The sequence below is a fragment of the Cryphonectria parasitica genome (assembly GCF_011745365.1).
Source record: "Cryphonectria parasitica EP155 unplaced genomic scaffold M406scaffold_1, whole genome shotgun sequence".
NCBI lineage: Eukaryota > Fungi > Ascomycota > Sordariomycetes > Diaporthales > Cryphonectriaceae > Cryphonectria > Cryphonectria parasitica.
Genome location: NW_024468909.1, coordinates 2,625,335 through 2,643,241, shown reverse-complemented (window position 1 = coordinate 2,643,241; position 17,907 = coordinate 2,625,335). Strand labels below are relative to the sequence as shown.

At 54.9% G+C, this 17,907-nt stretch overlaps 4 protein-coding genes across 4 annotated transcripts; 1 reads left to right on the top strand and 3 right to left on the bottom strand.

Annotated features, from left to right (window-relative positions):
- Nucleotides 1–956: 956 nt before the first annotated feature.
- M406DRAFT_335883 (uncharacterized protein) lies at nucleotides 957–2,279 on the top strand (the record flags this gene model as incomplete). Its single annotated transcript, XM_040921079.1, has 4 exons — nucleotides 957–1,169; nucleotides 1,275–1,312; nucleotides 1,366–1,917; nucleotides 1,958–2,279. 4 exons carry the CDS (start codon nucleotides 957–959, stop codon nucleotides 2,277–2,279), a joined length of 1,125 nt encoding a protein of 374 aa, XP_040781120.1.
- Nucleotides 2,280–2,574: 295 nt separating this feature from the next.
- On the bottom strand, nucleotides 2,575–7,639 carry M406DRAFT_86962 (uncharacterized protein). Its single transcript, XM_040926095.1, has 3 exons — nucleotides 4,131–7,639; nucleotides 3,371–4,038; nucleotides 2,575–3,278 (listed from the first exon to the last, which is right to left on the bottom strand). Exons 1-3 carry the CDS (start codon nucleotides 7,443–7,445, stop codon nucleotides 3,080–3,082), a joined length of 4,182 nt encoding a protein of 1,393 aa, XP_040781119.1. The 5' UTR covers nucleotides 7,446–7,639; the 3' UTR covers nucleotides 2,575–3,079.
- A 2,562-nt stretch (nucleotides 7,640–10,201) lies between these two features.
- M406DRAFT_325617 (uncharacterized protein) lies at nucleotides 10,202–13,567 on the bottom strand (the record flags this gene model as incomplete). The annotated part of the gene is made up of 4 exons (XM_040920006.1): nucleotides 10,202–11,459; nucleotides 11,526–12,473; nucleotides 12,558–13,170; nucleotides 13,324–13,567. The coding sequence occupies 4 exons, from the start codon at nucleotides 13,565–13,567 to the stop codon at nucleotides 10,202–10,204; spliced, it is 3,063 nt and encodes a 1,020-aa protein (XP_040781118.1).
- Nucleotides 13,568–15,937: 2,370 nt separating this feature from the next.
- Nucleotides 15,938–17,328, bottom strand: M406DRAFT_325616 (uncharacterized protein; the record flags this gene model as incomplete). Its single annotated transcript, XM_040920005.1, has 7 exons — nucleotides 15,938–16,020; nucleotides 16,114–16,142; nucleotides 16,327–16,351; nucleotides 16,392–16,452; nucleotides 16,987–17,076; nucleotides 17,219–17,237; nucleotides 17,300–17,328. 7 exons carry the CDS (start codon nucleotides 17,326–17,328, stop codon nucleotides 15,938–15,940), a joined length of 336 nt encoding a protein of 111 aa, XP_040781117.1.
- Between the last annotated feature and the right edge of the window lie 579 nt (nucleotides 17,329–17,907).

Sequence of the window (17,907 nt, the reverse complement as noted above, 5' to 3'; positions counted from 1 at the left end):
TCGCAGGTTGCGTGGAGAGTCAAGGTCTCCCTGTGGCCTGGTGTGAACCTTGTGAGGCCCTTCGTAACGAGCCCAGATTGCTGAGTATGCCTAGTGGATTGTAGTGGTGGTGGTGGTGGTGGTTGGATGTGACTGACTCGTTCAGTGTACAGGACTCTGACAAGCTTGGTATCAGGTTGGGTCGCCGCCATGTACATGTGTCTTCTCAGAAGGACGCACGGCGGACTGGAGGATACTTGATCAATGTTGGGTCCAGGAATGCCAACAGTTTTTATACAAGAGCTGTCTGTCAGTGACTTGGCTCACAAGACTTAGACGAGTCTACCATAATTAGTACACTTCTCGTAAATGATAATGTTGTACTAATTATTGGGTCATTCTTGGTCATTGATGTTTGTATGAAATGCAGCAGCAAACAATGACTTACATCTACTGTCTACTTTCCTATAGTACTTATCCATCAATACAAAAAGATGATGTGAGCTGGGAGGTGTCATATCGATGGACTGCTAGTACGGATTTTGGTTTTTTTCTCTTCCTTTTCATACTTGCTATCAGGATGGATCATGGATACTTGCCACCCGTTATGTCTGTCATCAAGGTCACATCTTTTGCTTCACAACATCTATTGCTTGATTATCTTCTACCTCGTATCTCCTTCCCCCGAACCCCGAGGTCGTGCGTAAGCCTATACCTTGTTGGCCACTCATATGGGCTGCCAAACACCTGAAGCAGTACTCGGCAATACACTGCAATTTTATCTAAGAAGCCATTGACTGTGTCCATATGGGAAATGTAAATAACCTGCTACCAAGAGATCACCAGTAATTACAATAAATGCGCCAGTTGTCAACAACACCATAGCATTATCGTCGTCATCTTCTTCCCTCCGGGCCCCCAAAGCACATCGAGCTTGAGACTCTTTAAGCAGCAGCAGCAGCAGCAGCAGCAGCACCATGTTCTGGAACTCAAGCACACCTGCCAAAGTACCTACCGACACCGTCCTACCCCTCCCCTTCTTCGACGACACCCCGCTCTGGCGATCTTTCATCCTGTACTCCATGTTTGCCTTCGACGCCGTGCTCGAACCGGGGAAGCTCCAGCGCAGCCTCGAGTTCCTGATCCAGCGCCCAGGGTGGAGGAAACTGGGCGCCCGCCTGCGGTCTTCTGTGAGTGTACCTCCTTCAAGAAAGACAGGGGCACGCTCGCTCGTGATGAGTATTCTTTACAGTGGTATTGTGTGTATGTTGACAAAAGCCAACCCAAACCTCCAGAAAGATGGACGAGGACTGGAGTACCACATCCCAGCCGAGTTCTCAACCGCCCGCCCAGCCCTGGCATAACACCCACAAGACCCACCACCAGCGCGCCGCCGACCACCCTCGTCGCAAGCCGCATCCCAAGAGCCCCGACCACCCGGCCCAGTGTGGTGGGAGACCCGGGCGAGCTCGAGTCTCTGTTCCGCCCAGAGAACGGCCCGTTGCGTCTGGACGACTACCTGACCCGGGACATCCCGCAGCTGGGCCTGCACGTCACGTCCTTTCTCGACAGGACCGTCGTCACTCTGCACTGCCCGCACACCCTTGTGGACGCCCTGGGCTTGCGTGCCATCCTCGACGCATGGTGTCTTGTTCTCCGCCACAGCCAAGATGGCAAGAAAGGGGGTATGCCGACAGCAGCAGATATTATTATTCCATGCCCTCTCGGGACGAATAGCGATGGTGATGATGATGATGATGATGATGATGATGATGATGATGGTGCCACTGCCACCATCACCGATCCCCTCGCCCAACTAGGCACCCGCCCAACCGAGCCCCACGCCCTGGCCAGCCGCCGTCTCGGACTACTAGGCCGCGCAGGCTACGGACTCAACAACATCCTCACCCATTGTGGAGCCCTAGAGAACCGTATGCTGTGCGTGCCGGCATCACACATGCAGAAACTCCTCAAACAGGCCCGCGCCGACCTCAGCATCGCAGCAGCAGCAGCAGCAGCAGCAGCGGCGGCCTCAAGACAGGCCCTACGTCTCCAACGCCGTAGGCTTCATCCCCGTCCTCCTGACCGTCCGCGACCTGTTCGAGAAGCCGCTGGGCCAGGTGGCCGCCGCCATCCGCAACGCCGTCCGGACCCTGGGCACGCGCGCGCAGGTCGAGGCGTTTATGAGCAATGTGGCGCGCCGGGTCGGCGGTGGTCGGCAAGCTGCCACCCCCCTTTTCGGGCACTGGCGTATGCATATGGTTATGTACTCGAACTGGGCCAAAGGCGAGGTTCTTTGAAGTGGACTTGGCGGCGGCGGCGGTGGCGGCAACACCAGCGGTGATGGTGGGCAGAGGCAGAGAGGCAGAGGCAGGGGCGAGGAGGACATGGATCGGTCCAGGAAGTGTATCCCTCCGGCCTATGTGCAGCTTTGTACCTTTGGCATGACTGCGCCTGATGCATTTCCCATCCTGGGGAAGGACGGGGGAGGGGAATTATTGGTTGAGTGGCTCTATGAGCAAGGGCCTCTGGGGGAAGATTGATGAGCAGCTTGCACATGGTGATTTTTGAAGAATGCATGTAGAATGCGTGGCCCTGGTAATGAATGGTATGAATTCTTCATGTGGAGTCCACCTCACACGGAAACAATCACCACACGATGAGCTAATATGCTGGAGCGAGGGCCCATATCTCTGTCGTCGTCTCCAAAATATTCTTTGGCTCGTGCAACGAAAAAGAAAAAAAAGAAAAAAAAAAAAACTTAAAAAAAACTCATCACTCTGGCAGTCGATGGAAAGGAAGAAGAAATAAAGATCAGCCGAAAAAAAAAAGAAAAGACAAATCATTTTGCCTGCTTTCTCTCAAGTCAGCGAGGAAACTCCTTGTTCCAACCGAACACCCCTTTTGGCCCTCGCGGTGAAAAAAAAAAAACAACCTGACGCAAGACCATACCAGCCGTTGTTGGTTCATCCATCATATTTGGTGTACATTAATAAGAAAACAAAATAAGCCCGACATGCTATCAAGGGGTTTTTTTTTTTCTTTCGTTATTTGTTGTGTGTTGTGTCGTTGTGTTGTTTGATCGTTTCTTTCTCTGCTATCACCACACTTGTCCTCCAGCTTGACCCTGCGGCCTCGAAGACGCCATCTCTCCATACCTGCCTCTATTCTGCGTCGTGTCGTAGGCCTGAAGCACGCGCGTTTGTGATTCATCTGCCTGCGAGAAGGCATAGCCTCTCTGCTTGCGCATACGCTGTACCTGACGGACCTTGCGAATTGCTTTCTGGAATTGTTCCATGCTGTAGTGACACACACACACGCACCATGTCAGCTAGAAGAAAAAATCGAGATGTGGTGACAGGGAAAAAGAAGAAGACAAAAAAAAACATACCGAGGTCTATAATCTTGAATGTTGTACTTCTGAATTTCCTGAATGTGGTGATACGTCTGTGGGCGATACATCCTCTTGGAATACTTCCACGCAACATCCCTGGCCAGGCAGAGCACCGGCAGCGCCAACATCTGCAGCCAAAAGATAGGCGACGAGAACAGACGTGGCACCAGGCCGTGGTACTCCTCAGAAATCCCAATAAGGGGCCCCACCGTTCCGTACGCGGCGATGAACGCGAGGAACAGCCCCATGGAGCCCGGGATCGCAATGACGTGGTACTTGGTCCAGTTGTTCGTGATGAGCCCTGCCTTGCCGAGAACCGTGAGCAAGACCGCGCCGTACATGGCCGTGCCCCAGACCCAGTGGCCGGCCGTTTTGCCGTCGCCCTGCACGAGATCCCATGGCCATAGCAGCTCGCCCCAGACGTAGATCATGAGCGAGTGGTAGACCGCGTTAGCGATCCAGGCGATGAAGACGCGCAGTCGGAAGAACTGATTCGTCTGTCCTAGAGAGTACAGCTGAGGATAGCGGTCGAGGAGACGCGCGGATACGAATTGGTCGAGAATTCCCATCGCGAGAGGTGGCAGGACGGTGAAGATGACATTGTACAGGGACAGTGTCCAGGATTCATAGATGATCTGGCCGGAGAAGACATTTTGGAAGGTGTACTATTGTTGTTGTTGTCAGCATTGAACAGGGACAATAATAAATGTATCCTAGCTTCCATGACGAGGGAAAAAAAAAAAAAAAAAAAACTTACCCAGAACTGCGTCAGGTACAGGGTAATGTTCTTGTAGAACGAGAACAAGATCGTCTTGCTGACCCTGTGATAACTCCACGCCCCATGCACGAGCAACAGCTTGCGCAGGTACTTGAACTGTCCGATCGATACATCTGCACTGCGAGCAGCCTGCAGGCCTTCCAGACCGCTGATGCCCACGCCTATGTGCGCAGCCTGGATCATGGAGACGTCGTTCGCACCGTCGCCGATAGCGAGGAGGATCGACTGTTTCCGATGCTTCTTGACCAGCTTCACGACAAGCGCCTTCTGCAGCGGCGAGACACGACAGCAGATGACGGCCTTGCACATGACGGCCAGCTCCAAAAACATCTTTTCCATGTCCTTCTCGAGCGCGTACGTCAACGATTTGCCGTCGATGATTAGTGCCAGCGTCTCCGTCTCGATCGTCCCATCGCCTTGCGTCCGGATCGCGTCAATCTTCTTTTGTATATTGTCTCTGGTGGCGGCCGCCGTCTCTTCGTTGACAATCAGCAGCATCATGTCCTCGCTGAGAAGCTTGCAGCTCATGCCGATGTTGATGGCCGTCTCCTGCCGATCACCCGTCAGAACCCAGACCTTGATCCCGGCCTGCTGCAGCGTGTGAATTGTCTCGGGGACGCCATCTTGGAGACGATCCTCGATGGCCGTAGCGCCCAAGAGGTAGAAGTCCTTCTCGATTAACTCGGACGCCTTGTCCAGCTCCTCGGCACGGTTGCCACCGACAGTCGTGGATGCCTTGTCGAAAATGGAATACCATTCCTGGAATTCTTGCTCGGGAATCTCCCTCATGGCCAGGCAGAGAGTCCGCAGACCCTCCGACGCATAGTCCTCGAGATGTCTCAACGTCGCCTCGACGTGGGGATTCTGGTCACTGAGCCGCTCCAGGATGACCGTGTCAGCGCCTTTGCAGTAACACCGTATTTTGCCGTCTGGGCAGCGGTAGATCGTAGACATCCTCTTCCTCGTCGAGTTGAACTCGCATACGGCGAGCAGCTGGTACTCAAACTCCTTTCCTCCCACCTCGATGATGACGGCGTGAGGCTTGCGTGCGGTGAATTTGTACCCAAGCATCGCAGCACCCTCGACAAGGGCGCCCTCGTCAGGTGACGCAGCCTGGTACTTGATCTTGCCTGAACTGTTGCGCTCCGGGATGACAGTATGGCAGGTCGCGAGCAGTGCCAGGAAATGTTGGATGATCGGTGCCGTCTCGTGCGATGTCGTGTTGTCGCGGAGTCTGTTGAAGTCGTGGATGCCAACCTCGACACCATCCTCGATGGTGGCTCTTCGGTCCTCGGGTACATCGTCCGCATACATGATGCCGCCAATTGAGCACTGCTTGAACTCCATGATATTGCAGGTCAAGGTGCCTGTCTTGTCCGAGAAGACGTACTCTACCATGCCGAGCTCCTCCACCAAGCTTGACGTCCGGCAGTTGGCAGGCGTGTCGGTCTTGTCGTAATAGATGTCCAAATCGTCGTTGATGAGAATCCCATGCCAGTATTTCACCAGCTCCACAGTGACGAACAGAGAGATGGGCACCAGCGCAGAGAACAAGACCCAGTACGTGACCATGTCAGAGGCGAACTGTTTTGCGACCAAGCCCACCGTATTGAGGTCGTCCAGGTCCAGGTAGACAAGGGAGTTGCGCTGCACGCTCCGCATAACGAGGTCACCAACAGTACAGACAACGCTGAGGACCAGCAGAGTACCGACGAGCAACAAGACAAGCACATTCATCTGCTTCTCAACCTTGGTGCGCTTGATCGGTGCCGCTGTTGCATTGCGCATGAGCTTCGTCTCGTGGCCGGTAAAGACCACGACGCCGTGGATCCAGGGGGTGTTCCGAAGGGTTGCTCCTCGCAACAAAAGCTGCTCGGGGTTCAGAGCCAATTCCTTCTCGCCCGCCCCAGCCTGCATCGTCAGAGCCGCCTCGTACGTGTACAGACTGCTGTTGGGCTGTTCAGACTTGATCTTGCCGCCGAGCCGGCCCAGGTCGCTTGAACTGACCAGGGCTGCGGTCTCGGGAAGCGCCTGCTTGATCTTGAGGTTGGTCTCGCCGTCCAGATTGGCAGTCTCAATGTAGCAGAGACCCTCGGGCTCGGAACTTGCGAGTAGGACCAGATCTGCCGGGAAGGACTCTTCCGACTCGACCCGCACGATGTCGCCCACGGCCACGTTGACCCATTTCGCGTCGTTAAAGTTGGAGCCCCTGAGCACCCGCGCCTTGGACATGTTCAGGGCCTTGTCCGCCTGCTTCCGGCGGTAGTCCTCCACCAGCTCCTTGCCCGCCGAGATCAACAACACCACGCCGAGGGGCCCAATGGTCGTGTAAGGGTTCGTAGGGGAGAGGTTGGGTATCTGCTGCAGCGCCGAGGTGAAGAGGAAGAAGATGTTTGCGTATTTGGAGAACTGCTCGAGGAGGAACTTGGGGAGGAAGGTCGCGACGTTGTACTTGGCCGTCGAGACCTGGTTGTCGACATACTTGTTGGCCTGGTTGGCGGGCGGGTTGTTCAGGTGGATGATGCGCGGTCCCAGGGTCGAAGGGTCAGGCTTGCCGCGGCCGAAGCCAAACTTGAAGTTGCCCACGTCGAACTTCTTCCCACCAGCACCGCCGCCGCCTGCCGCTGCGCCCTGCTGCGCATCTGGGTGCTGGTGCGACGACGATGATCCAGGCTCCGTCAACGGCAGGTCCATCTCGGAGTAGCCCTCGCCCATGCCCAGCATGTTCTTGGCCCTGCCCAGGAGACCGCCGCCCATACCTAATATGCTGTTCCTGTTCCTGGCGTTGTGTCGCGCGTCTGCTCCGTAACCGCCGTGCTGCGTCATGCCGGGCGGACCTCCTCCATGCTGGTAGTACGAGTTTCCGTCTTCCGGGTAGTCGTCCGAGTAGTCGTCGGCATACCGCTGGTAGTTGTCGAGTTCTGAGGTCTGGGAGTATTGCCTGGCTCCACCCACATTATCGGCGTAGTAGGGGCCCCCTGATGCATGGGCTACGCCTGCGCTGCCCGTGCCCGGTGTCGCCGTGTGTGGGGACGTTAGATTGGAAGAGTGAACGGTCGTCTGGGGGTGGCCTGCGCCGAGGAAGTCATCGTAGGAGACAGAGGGCCGGGGTGGTTGTTGTTGTTGTTGTTCTTGTTGCTGTTGAGCGCCATCGTGATCATAGGCGCTGGAGCGGAGGAGGTCGTCATCGGTCAGGGCTGAGCGCTGCCCTCCGCCATAGACAGGCTGGTCGTCGAGATCGAGGAGGAGGTCATCTTGGCGGGAGGATCCTCCATACGGAGGTCTGCCAGCCATCGAGGCGCCGGTGTGATTGGCCTTGTTGGGGGGAAGGGGGGTTTAGGAAATGACGTTACGCGGCATTGGACGTGTCAATATTAGGGTTCGATATCTTTTCTGGTCGTCGGAGATGGTATCGCGTTGGGTTGGTGGGTGGAGACGTCGGTCAACTGTCAATAACGCAAGTGCTCAAGACAGAGAATCTGCTGGCCTTCTTTGTGTGGTGGTGGTTGTCGTCAAGATGCTGTTGCAGGATTCAGGGTGTGTCAGCTTTGGGGGGTTGCAGCAGTAGCAAGCCATGTGCAGGACATGGAACATTGGGCAACCAACTTGAAAGACCAAGCTTGGGGTTGGAGAGAGGTTTGTTCATCCAAACCACTACAGATGGCGCGGCACTGCCTCAGGCTTGGCACCGCCGATCATCCCGTGCCCAAATCTAACAGCGGGCGAAAGAAGCTGTGCTGTCGATAAGTTGCTGGTACTGTACTGTTACTGCAACTGTGTACTGACAAGCTCCTGTAGATACAGTGGGTGTGGTGTGGGCTCCACTGTGACCTAGTGTGCCTTGCGCCCCCACCAGAACACCACGTCAACGGCCTCGCAGCAACCACCCATTGGCCCTAAGGCTGTATCTGCAAATATGCTGTAATTTTTCTACAGTGATTATATCAGAATCTCAAGACAGGCAATGTGCTATTGGAAGAAAAAAGAAGAAAAAATTGTAACCTTTCAAGAACCTGTGTCTACCTTGTGGGTAGAACACGACCTGTGCTCCATATTTCTTTGTCCCAAGAGATTCTTTCTCTCTCTCACTTCTCTCTCTCTCTCTCTCTCTCTCTCTCATGTCAGACCTAGTCATGATCCAGAATGGAGTCCATTTCATAATCTCAGAGGCGCAGCAGTACCAACCACAACGAACTAGCGTCTTCAAATATCTCGTGGTGGAAGGATGGTGGCAATTGGGGGGGGGACCACGAAGCCAGCCTCGCCAGCCACGCTCTCGCTTTCGGGTCAGGAAAGTTGCAACTGTGCTAAATAAAGCACACGATTTTCTGCTTCAAAAGAAAAGAGAAAGAAAAAAAAAAACACAATCAGCATTTGTTCCCCAGCACTAGGAGAGGCCAAGATGACAGAACGGCCCAAATACTGCTAAACACTCAAATACTTAGATAAGCTGTTCACTTCTTCCACCCACAAGCCTCTAGGAAACCCTTTGGCCCTCCTGTTGCTGTTATCTAGCTTCCTCCGCATCACTGGGTAATGAGAATCCACGCTCCGCTGAGCAGGGTCCTCGTATACTACTATAGTAACAGCTCTGTGGGGCTGCTTTAGCTCTCCGTGCCCCAAGGGGCAGGCAGGGTCAGCCAGAACAATTTTGGGGCTAGAGCACGGCTAAACCTGACCGAGACGAATCCTCAAACGTTCAGTGATTAACAATCGTTCTTTTCTGTATCTCGTCCTCTACCAGGCAGGATTACGTTGATATACAACACCCCCGAAATTTATAACCCCTCCACGAAGTATACAACTACCTGAGCAATCAATCGTTCTCTACACTAGTAAATGGGAACAAAGTGCCTCCTCGCTTCAAGCCCCATGTTCCCCCCTCCGTCCTCCTGAGAGGGGCCGACCAATTAATATGCCAAGCAGACAGCCCTGAAGTCTGCTCCCCCTTACACCGATGTGGGAGAAGAGATCATCATTAGGGCAAAATAGTATTCTCGAACAAAGTTAAACATGTAAATTACCATGCAACATCCATATTCAGACCGCAGACGGCAAATGGACCTCTTATCACGGTTCATCTAGAGGCCTCATTGCGTGCATGCAACAAGACAGAAAGAAAGAAGACGTCCCCCCCCCCCCAGATAAACCCCACAAAAAAAACAAGAATTGTCTATTGCCACGGGAGCCCTCCAGTCGTGCATGATATCCTCCAAAGAAGATGCCTAATACATGATGACTTGATGATCATGGTCTTGTATGCTGTAGTATAGGGAGTGGAGTGTGAGCCATCTTCACGGGCGCCACAATCCAGAAAAATCGCATCAAAATTTCTGCATGATTATAGTCTGTACATAGATATCTTAACCCCAAGTGAGGCAGGCCTTCGGTCAGATCAGGAGCAGAGTAGTGTGTGGAGGTGATCGCTGCATCAGACAAAGACCTGTCCTTCCTACCACCTACACTCAACCTGCCCGAGATAGTAAAATGAGCAGCTGCCCTGATCTCATCCTGAGTACAAGAATATACTCTCCCAAGACCTGTCCATCACAGCAAGGCTGAATTCATGTGGATCCAGCACATGATGATATTCTCATCTTCTGTGTCATCACTTCGTCAAAGCAGAACAAGAACAAGAGAACGGGGAACGCTTGAGTAGATCATCTTTAGATAACAAAATTTAGGAATAAAAAAGGAGGGCAAATATGTATATCGTAACACAGTTAGCTGACATGATATCAGCGAGAATATCCAAGTGGTATCTTTTTGGTTCGGGGCGACAAAAGAAAGAAAGGAGAGAAAGGAAAAGAACATGGCAAACGGGCACCTCCATGTGTCCGTCGCATAGCACACAAACATCGCGCTAAATCCCGTTCGCTATGAAGAGGCAGGGAATAATAACACAAAACATGCCAAAAATATCATCACGGCAACATCGGCCGAATAAAGGGGGAACAGAGACATTACCACCAACACAAGCACCAACTCTTGAATCTCTCAGCTCAGGGTTATCAAGGGTTTGGGTGAGGAAGGCCTAACCACGATCATGGTCATGCCTCCTCTGTGATCCCCTCAGCACCACCGCCCTCATCCCTCCACTCCCGACTCTTTTCTGTCAGCTTCTTCACGCCGCCCACACGCGCCGCCCACAGACCCTCGATGGGTGTCCTGAACGTGAACGCCCTCTGGCTGCTGATGACGCCGATGGCCTGCAGCACCGCCTTCCTGCTGTCCCGGCCAAAGACGGCCGGGTGGTTGATCCACTCAAGCGCAGAGTCCAGCTCAGCATCAAGCGCCGACACGGTCGTCACATCGATACCTGCCGCGGGACCCATACCGCCGAGACCAATCGCGTCGTTTGACCGGCTACGCGGGATGGCCGATGGCTGGAAGCCGTTGGGCACAGCCGAGTTGCCAGAGTTTGCAGGCCCGGCTGCTGTGGGCGAGGGCGTATGTTTCCTGTCGGGGGTGAGAGCAGCGGTTGGGGAGGATTCGTTCTGGACGTTGAGGGGGGTTGAAGGGTTAGACTTGGGTGGCATCGCGGGGACGGGTGGTAGGCCGCCCTTGCCGAGGCCCTTCAGGATCGAGCGCGTTTCGTTCAGGAGCGTGTGTGCCCTGTCGTGCTGCCCTCTGCTGACGAGGGTCAGTGCGCGGGTGAGCATGTCGGAGGTGAGCAGCTCCATCCGCCGCTGCACGATGTGCGGATGCGGGGGGATTGGTGGTGAGCCGTTCCAGGACTTCTTGTTCGACGACGCTGGCAGCATTGTGATGGCCAAAAGCGATGGCCTTGGCAGGTGCATGGCAGCACCGTCCCTCAGGATGTCGCCCCACGTGAGGTCTGCTTGTATAAGCGGGACTTCCTCCACAGACACTGCACGTTGGTCTTCTTGTTCAACTGGGCCGCCGAGGGCCTCGAGTCCTGCTACGACGGTCTCCCACGCATCCTGTGGCAGCTGCTCCTGTGTCGAGGTGTCGGGAAGGATGACAAGCTGGACGAGGATATCCCGTTTGTCGCCAAAGCGCAGATCGCCCAGAGAAGCCTCTGCATCACGTCCAGTCGCGCGCTTTGTGATCTGGAGTGCACCGCTGATCTTGTGGAACTTAGCCGGCGAGCCTTCTGGCAGCTTCAGCTTGAGCTTGACGTTCTGGTGCGATAGTGTCTGCATCGACCCCAGACATCCGGCCAAACATTCGCGAAGCATCATCCAGTCCTTGACGTAGGTATAAGATGCCTTGGTCCGGGTGGAAAGCTCGATCATCGTGTCTGGCTTGTGTGTCATGCCCAGGCCAAAAGAGTGAATTGTGATCCTAGAAGGGAGAAAAGTCAGCTTCGGGGTTCTCTCGTGGTTTTGATCTTGGCGCATCACAACTTACTTGGCAGCCTCAGCTCGTGAGACGACAAAATCAACACTATCGGCGTCTGACGTAGACGCATCGCTGATGAGCATGATGGTCGCGACGGGGTTGTTGTACTTGCGCTGCATCAGGAGGTCCATGGCGACATTGGCTCCCTCGACCACATCTGCCCGGTGGCTCTTCTGACCGACGGGCTTGATTGAGGACAGGACATTGCTCCAGCCAGGCCATGCCTTGGTCGTCATGCCTACGATGGGCACACCACCGCCTCCCGAGCCGAATGTCACCAAGCCCATGCGGTCCCTCTCGCCAAGGGTGTACACCATGAACCTCAATGCATCCCGAACCAGGTTGATCTTGACACCCTGCATCGACGACGAGATGGGCACGACCACCACGACGTCGATGGGGACGTGGACCGAAGGCATGAGAGGGCTCCTGGCAAAGTTCGTATACTCAGTCGGTGCCGTTGTGGCTGACCTTGCTCCCCCCCAGGAAGATGCTACTGACGAGACGCGCTGAGGCTTCGTTGAGTCTCTACGCCATTCCTCCTCATCTTCTCCCGAGAATTCGCCGCGATCATAGTCGGGGCTGCGGACAGGTGGTGTCTCGACGGCGTTCAGGTCCAACAGGGCTTGTTGCCAAAGCTTCAGTTGGTTGCGGTTCTCAAAGCGCAGGTGGAACTGCGGCAGCTCGGCGACGGAGAGGCTGAGCGTCAAGATGTTCTCATCCATGTGACCAGTCTCTGTTACCTCGTTCAGGTGCTTCTTGATCAGGATCGACCCCTTGAGGGTGCATCTTGTGGTCTTGCGAGGGGTACCGTCGTCCCACTGTGAAGATTGGTTTGAGCTCTTCTTCTCTTTCACGCAGATAAGCATCTCGGCGAAGAGGAAACATTCAAGCTCTTGCCACGAGACCTTGTCCTTTCCCACTCGCAGAGTTCCGTACAGCCGCAGTTTACCAAATCTGAAATCGGAGTCAGTCAGCTATCAGCCCTCAGGAAAACAGAAGAAACAGAAGAAGGGGAGGGCATCTCATGTTTTCACGTACCGACTAAAGTCTAGACCATGCCAATTGTCGACCCGGCTGCGGAGGGTCTCCGTCATTTCCTCCAAGACCTCTGGCGCCTCATAGGGATAGAAGCGGGGTGCGCTCCGTGCTGGAGACGGGGGCCTCTGGGGAAACTGGTCTTCTATCCTCTGTTGTGGAAGGGGGGGCGCAGACTGGAGATCATCAGGGTCCGGCCGCCATTTGTTGTCGGGAACCTCGACCGTGATGAGGCATGTGAGCGTCTGCTGCTGCCGCGATCTGTTGATTGTAGGGAACTCGGATCGCACGGTGACGGTCGGTGCCGGGATGGGATTCCTCGCAACCGCTTTGGGGCTGGCCAGAGAGGCTTCCATGGCCTGCAAATCATATTCGTGACGCCGCGCCGGGCCGCTCTGTGTCGTCTCAGGGTAGCCGCCCGAGGAAGCAACCCCAGTCACTCCTGTCGCATCGCTGTCATTTCGCGTGTGGCCGTTCCGTCCTAGGAATCTGTCGGATGCCTGGTCTCGAACGCTACCATGGGACGCAGCCTGCGGCGGAGCGTTTCTTGAAGCAGAGCCTCTGCTTGGTGGGCGGCCGGCGTGCTCGTCCCAGGCTGCTGCCGCCGCTGCCGCTGCTGTTCCTTGTGTTGGTGTCGGGGTGGCTGCTGCCCTGTTATCGTTTACGGACACCGATCGTACCATGCTACTGATCTTCTCTGTGATGGACGGAATGTGATTAGTGTGTCATTCGCGCGCGAGACCAGCGTGAAGCTGTGTTGAGCACGTACCGATGTCGAGGACATTTCCGCCCCGACTTGTGTCGAGGTGAAGCGGTGCGTTACATGTCGGACAGTACTGCGACTCGAACTCCCGAATAAATTCGTAGAAACACGCCTCATGTGACACATGGGAGCATGAGAACTGCAGTATCCTCTCGCCACGGAGCGTGTGTTCCAGCGGCTCCTCGCAGACAGCGCACTCGCTCCCCACAAAGGTGCGCTCCCTCCGGGTGCGGCTCCTGTCGGCATTCATCATGCCAAAATTCGAAGTTGTATTTGCGCGTCGGGCACCCTCGCGGGATCGGCTCGAGCTCGCGGAAACGGATGACCGTTGCGACGACGGGGGTCGTAAGGTACCGGCGGCAATAGAATGGCCTTTGTGCAAACAATGGGCTGGTCAGTTCCGGATTGGTAACGGCGGGGGAATTGGCCCAGTCGCGACGAATCTTTGTCACGCCTCTGCGCTGACACGAACAATGGCGACCCGAGAAGGAATGGGTCGATGTGCAACGCAAGACTGGTCACACACTGGATTGGGGAGAGGAGGAGGAGGAGGAGGAGGAGGAGCAGCAGGAGGAGGGGGAGGTGGTGGTAAGGCGCGACAATCAGGGCAAGGGGACAGCGAGGCTGAACAAGTGGAGGAGAAGGGAGAGAGAAAAAGAAGATGTCAGATCGACTCACCCTTTTCAGGGAACGTGGGCTCGGTCGGGCCGCCACCACCAATGGGAAGGGGAACGGCCTTGTGGTTTTGGTGCTTCGATTTTGGTCCTGGTCTGGAGGGAGGTCGACTGGATGCAATCGGTTCTGTCCCTCCCCAGGCGGAAGCAAATCCCTTGGTCTCCAGGCCGACGAGACCAAGCTGTCTAAGGCTGTCGAGTTGTGCTTCCGCAACCCGCTGCTCCTTAGCAAACCCTTCTTGTTTCTCGTGTGATCGATGGAACATATGGGCCCGGAGTCGATAAGGGAATGAACGGACGGGGTGAAATGGGTCGGAGCGGGCGAGGTGGTAAAAAAGAGGTAGGATTGCGGAGGGCCTGATCGAGCCCTGGGGTCCTGTGTGGGCAGGATGTTCTGTTCAGGTACTGGTAGTGGAAATGAGTCGCGCGAAGGAGAGGCAGCAGGGTGGCGTAGATCCGTGTATAGCTACTGGGCCTCTGACCGAGGATGGGCCACGATGAGGCCTGGGCGTCCGGCGCAAGGGCCCGCGGATGCTCGAAGCTTTCCAGGAGGACGAGGCACCGACAGGGGGAACGACAGGGGCACGACCGGATCCTGGCAGACTGGCGAGCCCACGACGGCGGCTAGTGACTGTGGTACCTGCGTCGCTGCACCAGGAGGGGGAAAATTGGTACCAAGTGACTCTGGTCCTTACCGGGGATCCTCGAGGGCCTCTCTCAGGGCTTCAAGCTCAGTCGGCAGCCCGCCCGTGGGTAACTTATGTACTGAAGTAGGTAACGCGACGGAGCTTGGTGAGTATAAAAAAGGGAAAGAGAGAGAGGCAGACAGATAAAAAGGTGTGTGGACTCTCGCACAGGAACTCCTCCTAGAGTCCAAGGGGGGGGGAGGCTGTTTCAGGAGGGGTGGTATCAACTATGCTGCCTCGTGCCGAATCCAGGCGAAGAAGGTTGGTGGTGGTGGGCACACAGGAGGACCTTGGTAGGGTTCACACCTTGGCCTGAATTTTTTTGTGGCCCTTTTTATCCCCTTCCTTTCTTTCCCTGCCCTTTCTTCCTATGGTGTTGCCCCCTCCTCGTGCGGAGGTTTTAATGATGGTAGTGGTAGTAGTAGATATGTACGTACATGCCCTGCCCTGCGGATAAGTCTATTTCTGTGGCTGAAGTCCCGGCCGCGACGTGATGGAGCTGCAAAATGGCCGAGAGGGAGTCCCACGTAGACGTCAGGACGGGTTCGAAATGATGGTGGATCGGATTGGGTCTCGCTCCGCAGTCTGTCCTGATTCGGCTGAGATACTATTTGTAGGGCTGCGGGTTTGCTTATATGACGGATGACCGTCGCAATGAACTCTTGTGCAGATTGCAGATTGCTTGTCTGTGAGGAGAGTTTCCCCGCCCTTGGTGTCGCCAAGGAGTTGAGGCTGTCGAGCAGTCTGGATCGTCGCGTCTTCTCCCCAAAAGCCGTGCCTGTCTTCTTGTCCTATAATATTGTCTTCTCCACAGACAGCACGCGATAGTCAGGTCTTCCCGGGGTTCGTTCCGTCTCGTCTCGGCCTGTGGAGTGGATCGTCAGGGAGGGGGCACACGAAGAGCCCAAGGCAAGTGCTCTGGGATGATCCGGATGCGCGGTACTCGGTAAGGGGAGCCGTGACAGCAGATTAATCAGAAACACAGAACGCGATCGATAATTGATTCGTGACAAAGCTTGAAATCCCTCAAGAAGCAGAAGAAGAGGACAAGGTTCTCGGCCGTGCAGTTGGATCACAAAAAAAAAAAACAGTAAAGTGTGTGCGCGTGTACGTGGGCGAGCTGAAATGAAGCTGGGAAAGAGGGGGAAGAATAAGGCGTGAGACGGGCGGCAGCGGCAGCGGACAGTGGTGTGCCCGTAACAGCAGTAGCAGTGAGAAGTGACGACACCGCCAGCTCTTACCTAGAGGGTCTTGGAATTTCTACCCACCACCGGCAGAATACGGGCTTGGGTGGGATGTGACCGGATTCCTCTGTTGCGGGAGAAAGTACGACATGCACTTTCCTGCAAGAGGGGAGACAAGGTCGACAGCCTATTGGTCTGGGGGCCACAAGAGTCTCAGTTGCTCTCCCCCCCCCCCCTGCAGTCTCTACCTACCAACTTCAAACGACAGCCCATCCCCCTGGCTGTTGGGTATGTAAGTGGATTAAGTTCCCTACGAGATTCTTGACCTGCTTCAGATTATGCATCATGGTAGTATCTCTGCAGAAGCAAGAGAGAAACGATAAGGAAGAAGGAAAAGAGATTATCAATATAGACATAGCGGCTTAACCATTTAGTAATCAATACACAAGTACATAGTTCTATTACAAGCAAATGAGATCGAAGTGCTGTCCTGGTCAGCCTGGTTAGTTAGTGGTTAGTTACCTACCTACCAGCGTACCAGCTTGTCCCCTCAGCACAGAGCGCGCTCTGGATGGCGGGCGGCAGTAGGATCTAGTGAGATCCGGTCATCGCAGCTATACCCAACAGGGCAGCAGTGGGGGGGGGGGTCCCTCTCTCTTGGGGCCACCCCTTATTGTACCATAGTGATTAGTATAGTACTATAGTATGTACATAGGAATACAGCAGTATATCTCTTGGTTTTGTTGGTGAGGCCAGAAGAGTGCAGCACAGCAGGGGAGGAAAAGTGGCCTGAAAAGACGGATCACATATCGTGCCAAGTTTCTTGTGTTTTATGTTCTATTGGCAGACCTCGCTGTCGCCGTGCACTACTCCAGTAACTATCATTTTCTAGAAGAACCTTTTTTTCCTTCTTTCAGCCCGCACGGATCGACTTTGGACCACGCTTCTCCTCGATTCGAGACTCTAAAAACCGGCAAATTTCCGGTGGGAAGGGATCTTGACTAGCAACTCGGACCAGTTGTGGCCTGTTTAGGTATTCTCACCTGCGCTCAGCACACATCCACCCACACCCTACCGGCCTGCCGGTACTCCGAGAAAGAACATAGGATGTCAGCGCCCACTGACACCATCCTGGGAAGGCCCTGAAGAAGGTGGACTCGTCCAGAAGTCCTTGTCCAGGTCCTCCCTGGCGATGATAATGATAAAGGCCAGGATCTGCGTGGCATAGCAGCATAGCAGCATAGCAGTGCATTACGATCACAGACTGCACCGCAAGCTGTTCCTTATTTCGCCTTAGTTGAATTCGTCACCGTGCCCACTCGGTGCTCCCTCATCCACGAATGGTTCATGCACCTACATAGTATATACTGAGATACCTAGTGCATACATACTTTACATGTCATACTAGTACTGCTCCAAAGGTGGGTGGTTGGCTCACCAATCGCGGTCTCGGTTTTCCTGCAGCATGGAAGAGACGATAGCCCGTCTCTCTCTCTCTCTTGAAGCCAATCGCCAATCGCCCCAGTCGCTAATGGCTGTTGTAATCCAGTCTCTGCTACCTCGCGTGTTACCGACCCTCGCCTCCGCCAGGCCAGATTTATGCAGAACCTTCTTGAGGACGGGGGTATGGCCTGGGTGGGCTTTGATAGGGACGCCTGCCAACTCCAAGGGTGGAGGGGTTTTGTTTAGACTGGCTCTGCTTCAGGTAGGAGTTTACTAGTCCTGCCCTTCTCCCACCCATCAACCTGGAACCCTCGAAGATACCATACACACCCCCAGGTTGGGGAGCTTCAGGTTTTGCTCATGGTCATGCCGTTTGACCTAACCATCACGGCGGCCTCTCATCAGCTCATCTATCTCATCTCACTAGGGCGGCTTCTGGGGCTTACGAAGGATGGTCGACAACAAGCGCGCAACCCAGACCAACCCAAGTAGTGAGTAGTATCTGACCTCCTGCCGCAGCGCTGCTGCCAGGAAATGGTGTCAGCCTGCATGGTGGTGACCTGGTGATCTTGTGCTGCTATGTAAGTACGCAAGTCGCTGGAA

Excerpts from the sequence above, each read along its gene's own strand:
- M406DRAFT_86962 (XM_040926095.1), bottom strand. The coding sequence starts at position 7,445 with ATGGCTGGCAGACCTCCGTATGGAGGATCCTCCCGCCAAGATGACCTC. Across the intron at positions 4,039-4,130 it reads TGTACCTGACGCAGTTCTGG|TACACCTTCCAAAATGTCTT; the intron begins GTAAGTTTTTTT and ends CAACAACAATAG. Across the intron at positions 3,279-3,370 it reads ATTCAAGATTATAGACCTCG|CATGGAACAATTCCAGAAAG; the intron begins GTATGTTTTTTT and ends GTGTCACTACAG.